At 37.2% G+C, this 22794-nt stretch overlaps 1 protein-coding gene across 1 annotated transcript in view; it reads right to left on the bottom strand.

Moving 5' to 3' along the window:
• Positions 1–22794, bottom strand: part of GPR158 (G protein-coupled receptor 158) — a 376508-nt gene that overhangs the window by 13881 nt on the left and 339833 nt on the right. Inside the window, exon 7 of the mRNA XM_081104136.1 lies at positions 13547–13785. Within this exon, the coding sequence (XP_080960262.1) occupies positions 13547–13785 (239 nt within the window). The remainder of the gene's footprint in view (positions 1–13546; positions 13786–22794) is intronic.

The raw sequence follows: 22794 nt of genomic DNA, 5'->3' as shown, positions 1-22794 counted from the left end.
TCACCACTGGTCTCTCCCTGCGGAAACTTGAGGCCAGCAACTATTATGTGGCCATCATGGATGCCCCAGGATTGTAACAAAAACATGATTACCAGCACGTCTCAAGCTGACTGTGCTGTCCTGATTGTTGCTGCTGGTGTTGGTATATTAGAAGCAGGTATCTCTCTCCAAGAATGGGCAGACCTGTGAGCATGCCCTCTGGCTTACACACCGCTGGGTGTGAAACAACTAGTTGTTGACATTAACAGAATGGATTCCACTGAGCCACTCTATAGTCAGAAAGGATATGAGGAAATTGTTAAGGAAGAACCTGCCATACGGAAATTGGCTACAACCCTGAGGTAGTAGCGTTTGTGCCAATTTCTGATTGGAATGGCAACAACATGCTACAGCGGAAGTGCTAACGGGCCCTGGTTCAAGGAACGGAAAGTCAACCATAAAGATGGCAATGCAGTGGAAGCACACTGCCTGAAGCTCTGGATTGCATCCTACCACCAATTCATCCAAGTGACAAGCCCCTGCATCTGTCCCTCTAGGGCAGTGATGGCGAACCTATGACACGCGTGTCAGAGGTGACACATGAACTCATTATTTTCGGTTGATTTTTCTTTGTTAAATGGCATTTAAATATATAGAATAAATATCAAAAATATAAGTCTTTGTTTTACTATGGTTGCAGATATCAAAAAATTTCTATATGTGACACGGCACCAGAGTTAGGGTTTTTCAAAATGCTGACACGCTGAGCCCAAAGGTTCGCCATCACTGCTCTAGGACCATGGTTCTCAACCTGTGGGTCACGACCCCTTTGGCGGTCGAACGATCCTTTCACAGGGGTCGCCTAAGACCATCCTGCATATCAGATATTTACATTACAATTCATGACAGTAGCAACATTACAGTTATGAAGTAGCAACGAAAATAATTTTATGGTTGGGTCACAACATGAGGAACTGTATTTAAAGGGCCAGAAGGTTGAGAACCACTGGTCTAGGGTTTCAATAAAATTGGTGCTATTGGTGCTGTCTGTGTGGGCTGAGGGGAGAATGGTGGTCTTAAACATGGCATGGTGGTTACTTTTGCTCCAGTCAACGCTACAACTGAAGTACAGCCTGTTGAAATGCAACACGAAGCTTTGAATGAAGCTCATCTGGGACTGTGTGGGCTTCATTGTCAAGAATGTGTCTGTCAAAGATGTTTCTCCTGACAACGTGTCTGGTGACAGCAAAAATGACCCACCACTAAAAGCAGCTGGCTTCACAGCTCAGGTTATTACCCTGAGCCATCCAGGCCAGATCAGCGCTGGATATGCACCTGTGCTGGGTTGATACCCAGCTCACAGTGCTCACAAATTCGCTGAGCTCAGAAGATTGATCATCCTTCTGGGAAAAAGCTGGAAGATGGCCCAAAGTTCCTGAAATCTGGTGATGCTGTCATCACTGGTATGGTTCCTGACAAGGCCATGTGTGCTGAGAGCTTCTCTGACCACACTCCTCTGGGCTGTTTTGCTGTTCGCAATGTAAGACAGTTTCTGTGGGCATCCCCAGAGCAGTGGGCAAGAAGGCAGCTGGAGCTGGGAAAGTCACAGGTTTGCCCAGAAAGCTCAGAAGGCTAAATAAATATTATCCCAATTCCTGCCATCCCCCTCTTAATCAGTGGTGGAAGAACGGTCTCAGAACTGTTTGTCTCAATTGGCCATTTAAGTTTTGGAATAAAAGTCTGGTTGATGATTACAATGCATCATAAAATCCTTCAGAAGGAAAGAAGAATGTTTTGTGGACCATTCTTTTTTTGTTTTTGTGGGTTTTTTTCCCCCCCGTTTTTGTGTGTGTATGTGTATGTTTGTGTGTATGTTTTAAAGTTATTAGTTTTTTTCTAAAAAACTTGACCAGAAATCTGTCACAGAATTTTGAGACTCATTAACACACAGTTTAATGGAGAAAAAAGATCTCCATGGAATTTAGTGGAGGTCCCAATTATTCAGTACTAGAGGCCCGGTGCACTGGGTGTTGAAGTGTGTGTGTGTGTGTGTGTGTGTGTGTGTGTCCCTCAACCCAGCCTGCACCCTCTCCAATCTGGGACCCCTCTCACAATCCAGGACTGCTGGATCCTAACTGCTTGCCTGCCTGCCTGCCTGATTGCCCCTAACTGCTTCTGTCTGCCAGCCTGATCACCCCCAAACCACTCCCCTGCCAGCCTGATTGATGCCTAACTGCTCCCCTGCCTGCCTGAAGCCCCTAAACTGCCCTCCCCTGTAGGCCTGGTCACCCCTAACTGCCCTCCCCTGCAGGCCTGGTCACCCCTAACTGCCCTCCCCTACAGGCCTGATCACCCACAACTGCCCTCCCCTGCCAGCCATCTTGTGGTGGCCATCTTTGACCACATGGGGGTGGCCATCTTGTGTGTTGGAGTGATGGTCAATTTGCATACTACCCCTTTATTATATAGGATGTTAGCAGCCCCCCACCCCCACCCCCCTACCATGCACTAGGAATGTTCTTTCCAGTCAAACTCTACTGAGTCAGGAAAAGCAAACCAGGAAATGCTGAGGTCTTCATTTATAACTTCCTTTCCTAACTTCTATTTCTGTCCATGGTACTACTAATGCATCTGTACCAGGGTTAAAATCTCAGAGTTTCTTTTTATTGACACTTTTCTACTTTGAGTTATTTTTAATATTTATCATTCCTCTCAGTGCCCACAATTATAATCCTTGCCTAAGCCCCTATCAGTTTATGTATTTGTTATGACCATTTTTTTCAACCACCCTATATAAACCTGGCTTCATCCTGTGTTAATCCTTCCTTCCTAACAGTAACAGGTTCATTTTTCTAAAAGTTTACTTTGATCATATCAGGATTTATCCAAAACTCTGCAACTCCCTTTTGGTTAACTGATTCACACTTCCATTAGAATATTCATTCATACCCACTTATGAGCATGGAAATAATTCCTGACCCAAAAGTAGGACTACAAGGGATTCCTGCCAGAGCAGGCATAGCCTTACTTTAAGACTTTCTTGAAGTTCAGGCTTTATGCTATCCACCCACATTCCTTGGCTTTACTCTTTTGTGATTTATATTTCTTAGACCTTGACTTCTTGTCTAGTCTCTGACCTTCAAGCCAGCCTTTAGTCAGGTATTGCATGCATCTTCATTCAGAAATCTTCAGTGGTGCACTATTATTTTTATAAATGCTTGGTTCTGGCATTCCAAGCCCTCTATGACTTTATGTTATATATCCAAAATGATCTCCCAGTGCTCCCCAACATGAACTCTGGGCTGACCCAGCAAGATTCATTGTCCTCTGAACACTTCAAAGGCCCTTCTTGCTTCTGTGTCTTTGTTCCAGCTACTGCTCACACAGGAAATCTCCTCTCACCCTCATTTCCAAATACTAACCAATTTTTTAACGTCCAATTAAGTTCACACTTTCATCACAAGGCCACCTGAAATGATTCTGGCTTACATTGAATTTTCCTTCCTTTAATCTCTCACAGTGTTTATACTATCTATACTACACAATGCAGAGAATAATGCCACACAATATACAGGGTGGCCCCAAAAATGTATACACACTCTAACAGTTGATGGCTCAATTTTGAAAATAAAATGAATTTTAATGAACACCACCTTTATAATTATTCAAAGTGTGTGTATACATTTTTTGGGACAATCTATATAATTGGAAGGAAGAATATTGTTCCTCATCTCAACCTCAAATAGTTACTGCCTCCTTTAGGGCAAGAATTGAGTCTCTTAATTATTTTTTCTACCCTTGCCCACATAGATGACAGTACCAGAACTGAGCACATATATACATGATATAATAAATATTTGTTGAATTGAATGAATAAAAATGACATCAACTTTATGGTTTTGAGATATAGACTTTGTTACCTTGCCATTCCATCTCACATTTCAGGGCACAAACCCCATTTATGGATGTGTGTATAGAACCACTAAGTGTGTGCATGGTACTGCTCATAGCACTCAAGAATGGTGAATGCAAAAATATTAAACAATACTAGCACAAAAATATGCTGTAATTAAAGGATTCATATGTAGCTGAATTATAAAAACTATCTCCAATCTGTTATTGCAGTGCTTTTATATAATGTTATACTGAAGATTTTGAAAAAGAAGTTATAAGGTTAGTGTGCTACAATAGAGCATTATATTTAAAAGTATAAAACAAAATAATACTCTGTAATAGCTAAGCTGAACATTAAAAATCATTTCATTAGCAATATCAAACAATATGCTCTAGCTGAAAAACAATTTATTATTCAAAGTACCAATTAAACTAAATGTGATATGTAAAATTTGTGTTGGAAAAAATCAGTTTCATATAATTAACTTCAGACTAACACTGCAATTAGTAAAGAAAATATGCAGATGTTACCAAATTTTGCAGTGCTATTACGTGGGAGTTGAAATATGTGTTGTGCTTCTGCTTTAGAAAATAATTTCTGGTGTGAAATTATTTTGATGGAAGGCACAAGTACAGTTAAAAAGGGAACCAAATAGGACTCTCAGAAAACTGATGTATTTTTTATTTTTAATCTATAAAGGATAACACTCAGTTTAAACCTTAACTACCATAACCTTTAATGAATTAATGTACCATAATGAAAGTAATCTCAAGTTGTCTTTCCAAAGGGTCAAAGAAAGAAGTGAGAAGGAATATCAGTTCTTTGACCCTGAAGATGACTCTGCTCTGGGATCCAAGACCACCCAGGAGGGCGGAGGAAAAAACAACTTCAAAGTACAAATGTCTCTCACGCTGTAGTGCCCGGCTTTGCCATGCTGCAGAAACATTTTGTGTTAATAACATTTTACCCTTCTTAGCCCCTTTGAAAATTATTTTTTCATGGCATAAATAAATACATAAATGAAGAGGCTTTCAGGTTTGATTTCTAAGTGTTTCTTTAACGTTCTTTTCTGTTATGCTTTTATTGTAATAATATAGTAGGCAGTGCAAAGTTATCATTGAGTAGTAAATCAAACAACTTCCATAACGCTTCCAAACAGCTCAAATCCCAGTGTTCTAGAACTCAACTGGCATGCAGGAAGCCTTGGTCGTCTGGGGGCTTACTTGCCTTTTCTTTGGTTATAATGACAATTATGAGAGTTACGATGATTAAAACAATGAGAATGATAACTTCTGAAAGAATTTTAAACTTGAAAGTGACTTTATCAGACCATACAGTCTTGGGGTATAGTTCTGAGAATGTATATGGCCACAAAGGGGGTGATGGTGAGTTGCTGTCATTCTGCTTGTCATGAAGTCAGTTTAGTCAGCATGGGATAGAGAAGCATAAGGTGGATGTTGCAACATATTTCACAACCAGGACAATGGAGGGCAGAATGTCTGGGCGTAGTGAGCCCCAGGGATGGGCAGAGCTGGGCCCTGGGACAGACATGAAGAGAACCTTTTCCATCCTAGCTGAGCGCACTGTGTAGGCAGCAGAGCAGGGCTGGAACCCGGGTCTCCTTGGTCCCTGACCATTGTTCTCAAAATACCTCCATGGGCTGACATTTTCTTGAGTGCTGTTAACAAAGGTATAAATAAAACCATTGGAAGTATTTTTATCCTATTGAAGAAAACAAATATTTTTTCAAGCAACAATTGTTTGTATTTTAAACAACTAATATGCAAATTACAATGCCAGGTCATTAAAGGAGTTCTACTTGGAAGTGCTTTTTGTTCTCTCAGTCTGACTTGGTAGATGACATCTGTTGAACATGCCAGGCACGGTGCTAAATGTGTTTTATATACTATCTACACTTATGAAGGTTTTTTGTAGAAATTGTGGCACCTTTAAAAAGGCTGGGGCCAAATTCTAAATGCTGACATTTCAAGCTTGGGTCAAAGATACTGTGTGGTAATATTAAGAAACTAGAAGCCCGGTGCACAAAAATTTGTGCACTCAGGGGGGTATCCCTTAGCCCGGCCTGTGCCCTCTTACAGTCTGGGACCCCTCGGGGGATGACCACCTGCTGGCTTAGGCCTGCTCCCCAGGGGATTGGGCCTAAGCTGGCAGTTAGACATCCCTCTGGCAGCCCGGCAGTCCTCAGGGGATGTCCAGTTGCCAGTGGGGAGCAGACCTAAGCTGAAGTGGGACATCCTTAGCGCTGCCAAAGAGTGGGGAGAGGCTCCCACCACCACCACTGTACTGGAATCTGTCAGCCTGGTTTGTGGCTGAGCAGAGCTCCCCCATGTGGGAGCTCACTGACCACCAGAGGGCAGCTCCTGCATTGAGCATCTTCCCCCTGGTGGTCAGTGTGTGTCATAGTGACCAGTCATTCCCAGTCTTTCTGCTGTTAGGATCATTTTGCATATTACCCTTTTATTATATAGGATAGAGGCCTGGTGCATGGGTGGGGGCTGGCTGTTTTGCCCTGAAGGGTGTCCCGGATCAGGGTGGGGGTCCCGCTTGGGTGTCTGGCCAGCCTGGGTGAGGGGCTGATGCGTGTTTGCAGCTGGTCACACCCCCTTCAGGGTGGGGGTCCCCACTGGGGTGCCTGGCCAGCCTGGGTGAGGGACTGAGGGACGTTTTCAGGCTGGCTGGTGACTGAAGCTCCCAGCCTCTCCTTTTCTTCTTCTTCTTTTTTTTTATTCTGGGATTTCTTTACCTTCTATAATTGGAACTTTGTTGCTGTCACTGGAGCTGAGAGCTGGGCTCCTGCTTGCTCCAGCTCTGTGGCCACGGACTGCTGAAAGCAGGTATCTAGGGTTTGTTTAGCTTCTATAATTGAAACTTTGTTGCTTTTGGAGCTCAGAGCCGGGCCGCAGCAGGCAGGGAACCTTGGCTTCCTCCATCACTGGAGCAAGCAACCCTCCTGCTCGCTTCAGCTGTGTGGCTACCGGCTGCCATCTTGGTTGGGTTAATTTGCATATCTCGCTGATTAGCTAATGGGAGGCATAGTGAAGGTACGGTCAATTACCATGTTTTTCTATTATTAGATAGGATAATACTGTTAGTCACAAGAGCTCTACAGATCATATAGCAACTTGATTATTCTCTTACCCACTCACTGCTAAGGACTCTATAAGGTAAGAATTGCCATGAATGGTCACACATTTGGATGCTGGCTTTTCTTTATTGCTTCTTCTCACACATCTCTAGAACTTGGGTCAAGTTCTGCAAAATCTCCTCAGCATCTCAGATGGGAAACTTAGAGAAAGTATACTTGATTCTCCCTCTCTGGTAAATACACTTAAGATTTGTAAAGTTTGATGTGAGGCAACAGAAATTTAGTGAAGCCCATACACTTCAGAGCTTTGGACCTACATTAAAGTTCATGAATGTGAGCAGAGTTCACAAAGCATAAGATTAAAGACCTCTTAGGGGGTCCTGGGATCAATGCCAGGGCAGCATGCTATGTCTTCTAGTGATGTTCCTCCCACCCCCTCTCTCTGCTGTTTGCATGCGTATTGTTTGGGGAAGGGGTTGGGATTGAGATTATTTGTAAACATTTTTAAAATTTACTTTAAAATTTGAACCTTTTATGAATGGCTGCCAGCATTGACACAACTCACCTCAGCTTGGGCTCCATTACTCAGAAATTCTTTTTTGAAGGACTAGCTTGAGTGCCTTTAGAATAATGGTAGTGTGTGTGTGTGTGTGTGTGTGTGTGTGTGTAGGGAGTGTTATATTTTTGTTTAATTATATTCCACCTCTGTGGAAAATATTTTACTTCCTTGAGGTATAGTTATTTGTATGACGCTAAAGAGCAAAGAGAAAGAATAAATTAATTTGATTTATCTTATACCTTGGTTTTATACTTATAATGCCATTTTCTCTTGGGGAAGGTGGGACAATTTTAACTTTCTTGTTAAATTTTAGCTTATCAATTCTTAGAGACAATTTTGCTGAGTTAGGCTTGGCTTGGCACATTACCTGACCACTGAATAAGGATTCATGTGGTCATTACAAATCTGCTGTTCTGTTGGCCAAAAGGTCTCTGTGAACAAGAGTCCTTTTAATACAAGGAATAGATCTGCCAAAATCTTCTTGACAACTGAGTTGTTCAAGTAACAAAAGAGAGCTTTTTTTCCTTCTAGATGTTTCCCCCCCTTTGAAATCACAGAGTTTCTTAGGGGAGATGAAAGCTCCTTAGAAGAAATGGAAGTCACCACAGACTTGTCAATTTCTCTTGCTCCATGTTCCTCACATGTTGTCCCAAGACAATCTCCACATTTATTACCACATTTCTTGAACTTCCAAAAGGGAAAACTGGCACTAGAGTATAAAATTAAGATACAAGTAAATTTATCCACTGTCTTTTTCATTATATAGATACTCTTCAAAGAAGTAAAATATTTTTGGAAGGGGGAGATATATAAATAAACAAGAAAACAACTCTCACTTCAATCTTTCTAAAAACTGAAGCAAGACCTTCAAAGAGTGTGTGTTTCTAGTGCTATAGCCCAAGTCAGGTCTTTTATCCTTTAATTAAAAATTAAAAGCAGATTTTAAAATGGTACCAAGTAATGCAGCATGGATTAAGGCATGTGGTACATTAGAATAATGAACATTAAACTAAGTCAGCTGGAGAGGAATTCTAAATCTATTTTCTCCAATGCTCATTTAATGGTGCTTATATTGCATTTCACCTGTCATAACATGGCCTGATCTTCTAGGATAATTAAGTATTTATATCCTTAGAAACAATTGCTATTTTAGAATTTCCCTATATAACTCAGTAAGAGTCACTGTGTTCTTCTCAGTTTCTTATAAACACTTACATATTACTAATTAAGATACTAAACACATTGTCTGTTTTGTGTGTTTAAAATATTTTACCAGGAAGGAGGGGAATAAACAAGGAGAGCATGTCAATGAAGAAGAGAAATATAAAGATACTAGAGGCCTGGTCCATGAAAATCGTGCATTGGGGGGGGGGGGTCCCTCAGCCCGGCCTGCACCCTCTCTCAGTCCAGGACCCCTCGAAGGATGTCTGCCTGCTGGCAGTTAGAGATCCCTCTCACAGTCCAGGGCTCTCGCAATCTAGGATCCCTCTCACTCCTTACCATCCGCCTGCAGAGGAGGTGGGAGAGGCTCCTGCCACCGCTCCTGTGCTCACCAGCCATGAGTCCAGCTTCTGACTGAGTGGTGCTCCCCCTGTGGGAGCACACTGACCACCAGGGGCAGCTCCTGCATTGAGCGTCTGCACCCTGGTGGTCAGGGCGCATCATAGCGACCAGTTGTTCCACCTTTCAGTTAATTTGCATATTAGGGTTTTATTATATAGGATTATTTTATCTAGTAAAAATATTCCATGTAAAATTAATAGAAATGAATTAGTACTTTTGAACAGTGGGGTAATCTATGTTGTTATATCCTGAAAGTGATCAATATTTTAAAATTCCTAAATGGAATGTGAAAACAAGCCTATCATACCTGTATAATTATTGCTTAGATTTATTTGTGTCTTTCTTTCAAACTTAGTGAATAAAATATATAGCAAGGGGTGTTGATCTCTGCAGAGTTTCCGAAACTACAAATACCTCATGTATTGGTGAACTTTTCACAAGTACGAAACGATGAAGGGCAATATTAATTTATAAAAGAGTCCTTGTCAGGGACTAGTCATTAGATCATCTAAATGCAGTCAAGAAGAGTTAGCCAAATTAGTGACATAGAAAGATATACTGGCAAACAGAAGATAAAAGAAAGAAATGGAAACCTGGATAGAACTTTTCTATAAATTCTGGTGCTTGGTTAGAGAAAGCAGCAAAATAGCTTTATTCTCATTTATATCCCTTTTCTATGATATTAGAATATCATCACATAACTTCTGGGAGAAACTGAGGAGGCATCTCAGTGCTTGCCTAGATCTACACTGAATTTGGACACAGAGACATAGCCATGGCAGACTTAGAACTGAGTCCTAAATGTCCCTGATGTCACCACCTATCACTCATTTTTCTGCAGCATTGTTGTTTCCTGTAAGTTAAGAATTTGTCCACTTATTCTAATGTATCTTGCTCACTGGACAGTAAGTTTAGATTACGTTCTGAATGAGTAGTCAGAAATTGACTGCTAACCAACTAAATATACTAAAGAATAAACTCTACTGTATTACCACGGCTACTACTAAATTTCTGTATTCCAAATGTGGAAGCCATATACTTAGGTACCCTGCTGTCAACTCTAAATCTAGGTGTGGGGATGTGGTCTTCTTGAATCTAGGAAATTATAAAGGTTAATTCATGCATGAGAAGTTAATTTTACTTTTATTCATTTGTACCCACCAATTGTTTTACCTTTTTTAATATGAAAAATTTTAATTCTATTTTAAAATATCCTGAACATGGACAAATGATTACCAACTTACCAACTAGGGTAACTTGATTTAGAAACAAACAAACAAACAAACAAACAAACAAACAAACAAAAAACCTTGGTAATTCTACAACCAGTAATTTTCAAAATGAGTATGACTTGGGATATTTATTTGCTTTCTCTATTAATTAGGACAATGTTTCCTAGAATCAACCTCTTTACTCTTTACATAGCTCTAATTAGGAGAATGGTGAAAAAATAATTTTTTTATCATAAGCAAATCAGGCAAAGAACTTGTATGAATATATGCATAACCCATGGACACAGACAATAGGGTGGTGAAAGCCTGGGGCAGGAGTTGGGGATAGGCTAGAAGGGGTCAATGGGGGAGAAAAGGGAACATATGTAATACTTTAAACAATAAAGATTTAATTACAAATAAAATAAATATCCTCACTCCTCGGGTGAGGATTCAAATACTATTACTACCACTACTACTACCACCACTACTACTACCATTACTACTATTACTACTACTAATAAAGGCAAATTTGATAGACAAAAAAGCAAATCAGTTTTATTCTACTTTAATATTTATAAATGCATTATAAAATATTTTTAAAATGGTAATTCTGATTTGCCATACCAAATTGGTATCAATCTCTTATTTTGACTATTGGACAAGTTGGAGGTAAACTTTCATAAAAGAGCTGAGGATTGCCAATTTAGTTGATATAACTTGCTCAAAAAAAAAACCCTCCCCAAATATTAACATACACTTTTACCATTAAAATGAAATTAGTGACAATTGTGTTACTATAGGATTTTTAGATTTAACATGTTTCCTTACAGTGGTCTAATTCTGAGCATAGAAAATACACAAGATAAGGGGAGTTGAGCTTATTTTTTATTCTTTCAGAAAATACTTATCAAGAGCCTACAAGTAACAGACACTTTGTTAGGTGTTAGGAACACAGTGTGATCAATTTGGTCAATATTGCTGAGGAGCACAGTTACTAGGTTGGGAGAGAAAAGAGGGCTGAGCAGATGTAAGAATTCTTTCTTTTGCCTTCAGTGAGCTACAAATAATATATTGAACTCAGAAAAATTCAAAGTGCTGAGTTATATAATGAATAGTGGATGACAGTTAAGTCTCTATAGGAATTCCAGTCCAATCTAGAAATATTCTGAACATTCAATTTTGAAATTCTCTTTCCACCAGATAAAGGAAAGCCAGTAAAAAACCACCAGACTACTGTAAAATGCTTCTCACATTGTCCAATATTCATCTGTCTTCCATAGTTGCAATGTTTATATGTCTGTTTGTTTTCTATTAAAGCTCACCTCACATATTTTTATATAGGACAAACAATAAATATTAAAAATTATAGATACACATAAATAACAATGGAATTCTGAAAGTCATTTTTATTTCCTTTTTTATGTTTTCAAATATCTCCTTAAAGAAGAAACTGAAGTTCAGAGAGGCTCAGAGATTTTTCCAAGCTGTTTTCTTCATTAGCACTTATGGTAAGAAAATCACTATTTGAGCAGATTTGGAGCAGTAAGCAAAAATAGAATGGACTCATTTTTAAAAATTATTACCCATATTTCTAACTCGAGTTATATTTAAGTGGAAACACTAGTATTGCATTCTTTCAAATAGTTCTTTATTTTGTATTAAAAATTGTTTTTGACAGGAATAGCTGACCCAGAGTGCATGCTTATCAATATATTAGGATTGCGTGCTTATCAATATATCAATGTATATGAGGATTACCAATTTAGTTTATATGATTTGCTCAAAAACACCTCTCCAAATATGAACATACACTTTTACCATTAAAATGAAATTAGTGGCAATAATATTCACTCTTCCTTTTTTTATAGATTGACTTCATATGCTTACAAATATAAGCATACACAGCTTCTTGACAAAAAAAATCCCACCATCTCAAGATAAACCTACCTGCTCCCTCTGCACAGCATCTCCCCTACATAGAAACATTTCTGCTTAGGAAACAGGGAATAATTTAGCTTTCAGTACAGGTTGCTTTTCGGCCGACTGAAGAGATATGAATTTATTCTTGAATAAGAACCAGACTATAAAAAATCTAGTGGTAAACATGTTACTTATAGAAATATATAAAGAGAAATGCAAAGAGGCATATGCTACCCATTAGAAAACATTAAAGAGTGATTAACTACAGAATATCAAATGCTACATGCTGAAAGATAAATAAATGAAATTGCTGTAAGGCAGTTTTAAAAAATTACAGCAACCATATGTCTCTGATTTTTCAAGACAGTCCTAATTTCAAATACCTGTTCCTACTGTTAAATAATGTGTCTTTTTTAAAAATAGGAACATTTAAATTTTAATTCGAAGACAATTAGCTAGTAAAAAGTTATTGCCTTGTTTTTAATTTTGTAAATATGAAGCATATTGATAAATTTACAACAACATTTATTTATTTTAAATGTTAGTTAATTTATTGGGATGACATTGGTTAATAAAATTATATAAGTTTCAGGTATACAATTATACAATACATCATCTGCATATTGTATTGTATGGTTACTATGCCAAGTCAAATGTCATTCTATCACCATTTAGCCCTCTGTCACCCTTTCTACCTCTCCCCCCATCTCCTCCCTATCTCCCCCCGCCCCCCCCCCCCCCCCCGCTCCTCCAGGAACCACCACACAGACAACTAGATAAATCATGTCTTGATTTGTTGTTGTTTTTTAGAGAATTTTGTCACTGCAGGAAAAGCATATTATTGAAACTAAGGTGTTCCTGTAGTTTCTAGGACACTAACTTTGATATATCATAGGACCAAACTATACAAAAAATACCAGCATGTTTTCTTTTTTCTCCCAACCAAAGAAATAACTCCAGAGCATGGCTACTGTTAATCAAATGAGAACATATTGATAAGATGGAAAGCAGAGTCTTTCTATGCAAAGAAGTTGAAGTTGCCTTTATTAACTGCATACCTCCTTCCTGATTTACTTGACTATATTTTCACAACAAAGCTACATACCTTTGAAAAAGAATGGAAACTTTCAGAAAACATTGTCATTCCATATATAATTATTGTCCTTTTCATAATATTGTTTTACCAAAACCATATTAGGTAAAATTCCTTTAGGTTTTGTGGAAGGGTTTCACGAGGTTTCTAAAGAAGTCTATTTTAATGCCACTGGAAAAAAGGACAAGATAATCACACAAAACAAGAGACCACATACCAATTGCTGTCATGTAATCCCAGCGCTCAGTGAGGCACATATTGAAGATGAGGTGATCAGATGTTTGCCCTTGGCCAATAAGTGAAATCTGCCTCTCCAATTTCTGGCAAACAGACGAAGTCCAGCCAATAAGAAACCAAAATACTACCAGGAGTATTACCGCCAGCATCCTCATAACCCGGCCACCAGTCATATATGGAATCCGTTGGGCTGTTCGCGAAAGAAACACTTTCAAAACCCTAGAAAAGCAAGACATCAAAATGTTAAGGGAAAACTAAAAATGAGTAAAATTCTAAAATACGTTATTTTTCTCGGTGAAGTTTAAACCCATCAAAATCTACTTAGGCAGAGTAGAAAACCAGAAACAGTATTACTTTTATTTTCACTCAGTTTCATTCTACTTTACCTTCCAACAGCAGAAAAAATATCCTACAGTAGGGACCAGTGATTAAATAGATTTGTCTAGAATGGAATTCTTTTGAATATGTCTTAATATTTTAAGAAATATTATCAGGAGTGTAGAAAGATTGGTAGAAAGGCAACATTGCTTAAACAGGGTTTCTGAGGGATCAAAAAATAATCCTGAACATGAGTAGTTGGATTTTATAATATTTTGTTTTTTACAATATTTTTACTGTACCAGTTATATTTTTCCTATAAAACATTATAAGGTATTTTTTTGAAAATAATTTTATATAATGCCCCTCTATAGCCATCTGATCACATTACCAAAAATAAAAATGAAATAAGTTTGAAAACAATGATGGGATATTTAAAATATTAGGCTAATTCAAAAGAGCTCTGCATTAAGTAAGGGGATTTGGATGGCCTATAAGAAATGTGATTTTTTAAATTTTGGGTTGTTTTCTTATATATATGACTCAAATAAATAGGATTGAGATGAATTAGATAATATCTAAGAACTGTTCCATCTCTAAAGATTTTGTGAGGACAAAATCTAACCTACTATAACCTTATTTTAATTTCCCTTCCAGAATATTCTTAGCTGATTTTAACTCCCACTCTCATTCTGATATTTTGTATTATAAAATTTACTTGAATAAACCATTATGAGTGATTTATAATACTATGAGGGTATCTATAATCAATTCCCTTAAATCAAAAATAAATTCATTTCCCAAACTTTTCTATTCCCTATTCCATCTCATTCTTTCAACATTTTTTGTGAAGTGTTCATATGAATTCTTCATAAAAACATCATTGTAAATCTAGAAATGAGACAAATGTACCTGAAATAGTCTAGATGTATTATGCTATTTCTCTCTACATATAGACCTTGGTAGCTCTTTCTGAATTAATACAATACATCCAATAAAGACAGTTATTTTCTAGAAGATTCTTGTTTAAATCTTTACCCTTCATTTCCTATGTCTTTAACTCCATTTTTCTTCAGCTAACACTCAGCAAGAAGTTATATCTAAATAAAAAACATCCTCAATTTTTCTGTGGAACAATGTCAGAAAGGTATTAGTATCAAATAAGAGGACAACAGAGGATCTCATTAACTACTCCCCATTTAACTAGCTCACTAGATTAGCAATTATTCTTCATTCCCCGTATAGACACAGTGAGCACTGCCAGGCTAGCACTGGCGGCTGAAGTGCTACCTCTCTGTAGTATGTCTCAAACACCGCTGCTCCAACCAGTGCAATTGCTACTTCCTTAGAATTAGTTGCATTTGTCCCCAAACTATACCCATTGTTATCATGGTATTTAATTTTACTAAATCATGAATAAAATAATTATACAAGACTGTTAAAGAAAAGGAGATTTATTTGTATACAATCTATTTTGATTACTTTGATAAGATTCCATAAAGCTGAGTCACTAAAACGACCTGTTAACTTAGAGAAAAGTGAGGAAGTTTTAATATATTGAGGTGGTCAATAAACATCAAAACCAGAAAGAGGCTATTCTTTAAATGACCTCAAAAAACTCCTTAGAGTTTCACTACTGCTTAAAGAACCAACAGTGTGAACAGTAAATAATGCACTGTGGTGATTTATCCTAGAAAGAGAATAATGTTTCCCAAACATCGGACCCAGCGTCAAAGAAGAGATCTTATTTAAAAAATATTGATGAATGATTGTGAGTTTTAAATTACAGTTTCTATACACTTCTTTAATGTCTCTCTCCTTTAAATGTTAACAGTTAATTGACCAATTACTAATCCCATTAAAAAGCTTCTATTATCAGCAAATCAAAAGATTCACAGAACTCTATCTTAGCAATGAGAGAAAATTCTTGGAAAATTAATAGTTGCCAATGCCAATCTTATTTTATGTAGGAGAAACGTGCAGCCACTATGTGTTTTTTTGTGTGTGTGTTTTTAAAAATCTTCACCAGAGGATATTTTCCCATTGATTTTTAGAGAGAGTGGAAGAGAGAGGGAAAGACAGAAAGAAATATTGATGTGAAAGAAACACATTGATTGGTTGCCTCCTGCATGCACCCTGACCAGGGCCTGTGCTGGGGAGGAGCCTGCAACAGAGGTCCGTGCCCTTGACCAGAATCAAACCCAGGACCTTTGGTCCACAGGCTGATGCTCTAGCCACTGAGCCAATCTGGCTAGGGTCGTGTAGCCACTACACACACATAATTATTTCTGGTTGTACCTGGATGAATTCTAAATGTTGAATGACTAGGATCTCAAAAAAGGGATTCTGACCCATTTTTTTAACCTTCAATATTTGGCTAGGGCAGAAAAATAATTGTTTCACATTCTACCTTGACTCAATGTGAAATATAATTATAATGAACTAACATTTATATAGTAACAACCATATGCTAGTTATCATGCTAGGCAACATGGGAGACATAAGTCATGGTTCTTGTCTTCAAAAGCTAACAATTTACCTAGAAATAAGTGTGCAAATACCTACCATAATAAACAGCCCTATATGTTGTCTGTAGCTACTAAGTTTAGTAAACTAATAGAATAGATGGTATTTATTTGGGCCTTGATGGATATCAATGGATAAAAATGGAGGGAAGTAGAGAAGACAAAAAGAGATTCTAGTTGAAGGGAAATGACATAACAAAGTATAAAGCAGAAAATTATAAGTTGCAATTGAGGGAATAGTGGGTTGAACCCTTTGGCAAGAAAAAAAGTTTTTTCCTCAACCCACAGGAACTCCTAGGGATTTTTCAAATTACTGCGAGAACCAATGCTTCAGAGAAGAATCCTTTTTCCATGGCCACGATGTAGAAAATCATTTATTTTTCTGACACTTGAAGATTTTTCACTATCTACATTGAAACTCTGAACCTGAAAGACAGCTAATAGTGGATTTTAAAAATGACTTTAAAAATTTCTTTAAAATACTTTAAAGAATGTCAAAACCAGATGAGTTTGTCTTTTGCAGAGGAAATCTATGTGATCCCGGTTTGGTAACTTTTAATCAAGAAATTCCGCCGAAACCGGTTTGGCTCAGTGGATAGAGCGTCGGCCTGCGGACTGAAAGGTCCCAGGTTCGATTCCGGTCAAGGGCATGTACCTGGGTTGCGGGCACATCCCCAGTGGGAGATGTGCAGGAGGCAGCTGATTGATGTTTCTCTCTCATCGATGTTTCTAACTCTCTGTCTCTCTCCCTTCCGTTCTGTAAAAAATCAATAAAATATATTAAAAAAAAAAAAGAAAAAAAGAAATTCCACTTCTAAATTATCAGAAATTTTTATGTCTCCCAGATGACTCTGGGTATTTATTATAAAGCCTGAGATTTCATGATTGTCATAGATCCCATAATCTTATTTCCAGACAGGAAAAACCAAAGCAAAAATCCTCATGAGTCTCCTGTTATATTGATTTTACTGGCTTTCAAGTACTAGGACACACAATAGCACAACTACACTTTGATCTAAGTATTTCAGGGTATTGGTTTTTGTAAAATGGAATAAGATGCATTTTTCTAGCATTGGCTTAAAATGAAATAAGAAAATGTTGCTATATCTTTAAACAGTGAATTCTTGTTAGTTAATATGGGCTCACTCCCTAGAAACCAAGTTCTAAAAAGGAAATCCTTAGGCATGCATTTATATGAAATACAGCTGTATAAAAATACAATCATTAAACTTCTTATGTAGATTACTTTTCTACTATTTTTTTCATAGATTTTTAGGCTACCATCTGTTCAGAAGTTTGCACTATTTCTGAAGGCTAGCAGTAATATACAAGAAGACTGCAAGAAATTCCCAGAACTTAATATAAAAAGACATATTAAAGTATATATTCAATTCTCATTATTAATAGTAGATAAATTCATGGAAATTATGTTGAAATGATGAAAATAAAAGGGGCAACCCAGGAAATGGCTGCCACTATATTGTCTATCTCTGTTTCCACTTTCTACCATGTCTGGTTTGAGCTCATAAAACTCCACTGTAAGAACTTATACTTAGGTTATCAATTACCTCCTTCAAATACAGTATCTAGTTGATATTGATATTCATTATTTTACTTAATCTCACTCCAGCTTTTGGCATGGCTTCAGCCATGTGCTTGATTTTATCACCTAATCTTGATCTTCTTCCTACTCCTCTGACAGTTTAAGTTTCTACTGCAGATGCCTTTTCCTCAGTCTCCCCCTAAATGGCAGTGTTCCTCAATGATCTCCTGAATGTAGCCACCTTCTATTCTTGCTCTACACATTGGACCCAGAAATCTCATCTACTCCCATTTCATTTATCTACAGGCTGGTGAGTATCTTCAGGTTAGATCACTCTCCTGAGTCCAAGATCTGTATACGTACTGAACATCAACAGGTCCCAAAATAAAATCTTCCCTCTCTCCCCTCCTACCTCCTCTAACCCACTCTGCTCTTGTGTTACCTGTCTCAATGGCTGGTACCATCTAATTGCTCAAAGCAGAAATCTCAGAATGAAGGTTGATATTTATCCCTCTTCCATATCCCAGATATTCAAAGAATAATGAGGAATTCAATTTCTACCTCTTAAATATCTCTCAAACCCTTCTGTTTTGTTCCATCTTAACGGCCACTGCCACAGATCCTAGCCATCAGCCTGCTCCTGTAGCGGCTCCCTGAGTAATCAGTCTCCTTATCAGTCTCACCCACTTTAATCCACACTCTCCAGCGATGCCACAACGATCTTCCTGAATTATGACGCTCCTGTTTACAGTCCTTCAGATGTTGCTTGCTCTAGGCCAGTGGTTTCCAAACCAGTAGTATTAACATCACCCAGAAACTTGTGAGAAATGCAATTTCTGGGTCCCAGCCAAACTCGCTGATTCAGAAATGTTGAAGGAGTAGGGCCCAGAAATCTTACTGTAACAAATCTGTTAGGTAAATTCTGAAGAAGGCTACAGTTTGAGAGCTGCTACCCTAAACAGTTTTCCCCAGCAGGCCTAAGATTGGTGCAGGTGCCTTTCCAATGGCCTCACTGCTCTAACCTATAAGATCCATTTTTGAGTTTTTATTATGCTGACACTAAAATTTAAAGCCTCTAGTAATAGAAAGTTTTGATTTTCAGAATATTTGCACTTGTGATATTATATTTCTTTTATTTACTAAAAAGGAATGCACATATACATTTCAAGTCACCCATCTTCTGTCCTATTAATTTAATTGGAATAATTCTAAAGTCCGAAAGTTCCCTGTCAGAATCAAATTTCTATTAATTTTACTGCCTTCCAAGAAATTCCAGAGAATCAATGCTTGTGATGAAACTCAATTCTGCACAAAAGAACCCTGAGAGTGAACTACACATAAAAAAGCTGGAGTCAGTTTGCTTTCAAAGGTCACAAGTCCTCATGTTTATTAAGTGTTTCATCAATTTCTCAAAATTTCATTTTCAGAAGTAAACTAAAGCTATTTCTTGGTCATTGTATAGATTGGATGTATATTAAAAAGAATTGGTGTCACCTAGACAGAAATTGATTTTGACATTTATCAGATATGAAGTTCAGTAAGATTATTCAGAGTATATATATATATGTGTGTGTGTGTGTATATATGTATATATATATATATATATATATATATATATATATATATATATATATTTTGGGGAGGACTGACTTAAATGATAATACATATATAAAATCAAATACTTCTTTAACTTTTAAAAGAATGATATAAATTGTGCACGGACATGGAAAGATGTCAAAGACATAGGAAGTTTATAAAGCAAAATTATTGTTAGTATATTAAGTTGTTGCTATTATAAAAAAGAAAACTCACAGCTCAGTTTCTCCAATGTAGGTATTTTTGTCAACTTAAGTTACCTGCTGGAGCTATCATATTTCACATTGATCTTTCTTTCTTTCCCCCTGATTGTAGGTAAATGGAATAAGGAGGAATGATGAAAAAAGAAAGAAGGAAGGTGGGTTGCAAGTGCGGGGTGGATGGGGTCAATGGGAAAAAAAGCAAAGGGTGCATCTGTAATGCTTTCAACAATACGAATACATTAAAAAAAAAAAGACTGTCACAAGTCAAATATTCTATGGTCAGAGCTAGAAGAAACTTTGGGGATTATCTTTCTGATCCCATTAATGTATAGAAGAGAAATGTGAGTCCCATGAGGGGAGTCATTTGTCCAAAGTCACAGAGTCAGTGAGTAGCAGAACCCCTGCAAAACTCTTATCTTTTTCTCTCGGTTGAGTGTTTTTTTCAGTTATATCTTACCAAAATAGAACTTTCTATTAGCTAGTTCTTGTGGAGTGGTGTCAGCAAAAATATTGGAATAGAAACCTCCAAAAGTTCATTCATCTTTAAAAGCAATGAATAAACTAGCAAAAACTATTAGAATCAACCTTTTTTGGAACCCTGGAAACTAATTAAAAGCTTATATATTTTATGCTTAATCCAGCAAGATATTTGACCAATAGAAAAATAGCTGAATCTGAGTTAACAGAGATTTATGGCATTTTAACATACACTGGTCCTATCTTCCACTCCCCAGTTCAGTGGTGCCCTTGAAAATAACATCCCACGTTCTCAGTACAGGTACCTAGTACTAGAAAACATAATGGACCTTATTCTCCAAGAACTGTATTTGTTCCTTTTGACCTCTCTGGTGGCTCCCTATAGGACTAGTTCAAAGGGCCTGCCTTTATCTTATCCAACTAGAAACTCTCTCAGGGCTGAGGTTAATTATATGGGGGTCATTTGTCTAAAAATTTTAAAGGCAAATGGAGTAGTTGAACCACCTGGGGCAAGGTATAATGGTTGGGACAAAAAAAAAAAAAAAAAGCCTAAAAAAAAAAAATAGGAGGGAAGGCTGGGGAATGAGATATACTGGGAAGTAAGGGCTTTGAAAAGATCCCATATATCAGTGGTTCTCAACCTTCCTAATGCCGTGACCCCATTAATATAGTTCCTCATGTTGTGGTGACCCCCAATTTCATTGTTACAAATTGAACATAATTAAAGCATAGTGATTAATCACAAAAACAATATGTAATCATATATGTGTTTTCCGAAGGTCTTAGGTGACCCCTGTGAAAGAGTCGTTCGACTCCCCAAAGGGGTCGCATAGGTTGAGAACCGCTGCCATATATCCTGGATAACTAGAAGGTTGAAAAACACTCAGAAAAGATCTGAGAAGGCCCCAAACTCTCATCTCTTGCTGACTCGAGGCTCTGCACAAGCAGGAAGTAAAGCCTAAGGCAAAGTTGTAAAGTGCTTGGCTGATTGGTGAAGTCGTGCCCTAACACACACATATACATACATACAATCCATGTGCAAGGAAAGAAAATTTTAAGTTATTTTTGTTCCAGGCTTTAAGAAAATCTATTTTGAATCACTAGCTAAAGCACTAAGTAAACAGAACAGAGACTTCAGTGACTATACATAACAACCAATACAGATATTACAGGATTAGTTCAGAAAAGTCACCAAACAACAGCAACTACAACAAACAACAACTCCTGGGGAAGATGGAGACTCTAATTCCAGATTTACCACATTATAATATGTCCCATTTTTTGTTTGTTTGTTTGTTTTAAATTAGACACGCAAAAAAAGTGTATGGCTCATACACATGAAAAAAAAAAAAAAAGAAATTGCCCAGGCACTATACTTACTAGACAAAGATTTTATTTTATTTTATTAATTTATTTTTTAATCTTTATTGTTGAGAGTATTACAGATGTCCCCGTCCCCTCCTACTGCCTCCCTCCAGCCTGTTCCTGCCCCAGGAATTCACCACCCTATTATCTCTGTCCATAGGTAATGCATATATGCATGTAAATTCTTTGGGTAATCTCTTCTGTCCTCCCTCCCCCATTTCCCTTTGAGATCTCTTAGTTTGTTACATGTTTCCATGCCTCTGGTTCTATTTTATTCATCAGTTTATTTTGTTCATTAGATTCCTTGTTTGTTTATTTGGACTTTTAGATTCAATTGTTGATATATATTTATTGCCATTTTATAGTTCACATTTTTTATCTTGTTTTATGTTCTTCTTCCTCTTCTTAAAGAACACCCTTCAACATTTCATGTAATACTGGTTTGGTGTTGATAAATTTTGCTTTTTCTTATCTGTGAAGCTCTTTATCTGATCTTCAATTCTAAATGATAGCTTTGCTGGGTAGAGTAAACTTCACTGTTTCTAGACAAATATTTTAAATCAACTGTCTTAAAAATGCTCAAAGAGCTAAATAAAAAAAGCCATGCATAAGAAACTAAAGTATACCAAAAGAATGATGGTATTCAATTTATTTTCAAATATCTCCAAATGAAAAGAAATAGAATTTATTAAAAACAAACAAACACCAAAACACCCCAAAAATTCTGTAATTGAAAAGTACAATGACTGAAATGAAAAATTCATTAAAGGGATTAAATAAGAGATTTGACTAGGCAGAAGAAAAAAAATAGTGAACTTGAAGATAGGTCAATTTAGATTATCCAATATGAGAAGCAAAAAAGAAAATAAAATGAACAAAGCCTAAAGGACCTATGATAAACTGCTACGAATATTGAGATACACATGATGGGAGTTCAAGAAAGATAGGAGAAAAAAACCCCACAAAAACACAGGAAATAATGGAACATACAGAATTTGAAGACATACATGAATCTACACATCCAAGTAGATCAAGTAACTCAAAGTAAGATAAACTCCAAGAGATTCACAGTAAGACACATTATAATCATACCATTGAGAACTAAAGACAAAGAAAAAACCTAAAAAGCAGCCAAAGAAGAGTCACCTAGCATGTACAAGACATTGTCAGTAAGAGTGAGAACTAAATAGTAAGTGAAAAA

Source organism: Myotis nattereri, assembly GCF_964212035.1.
Source record: "Myotis nattereri genome assembly, chromosome: 1".
Classification (NCBI taxonomy): domain Eukaryota; kingdom Metazoa; phylum Chordata; class Mammalia; order Chiroptera; family Vespertilionidae; genus Myotis; species Myotis nattereri.
This window is presented reverse-complemented; position numbering and strand designations above follow the sequence as displayed.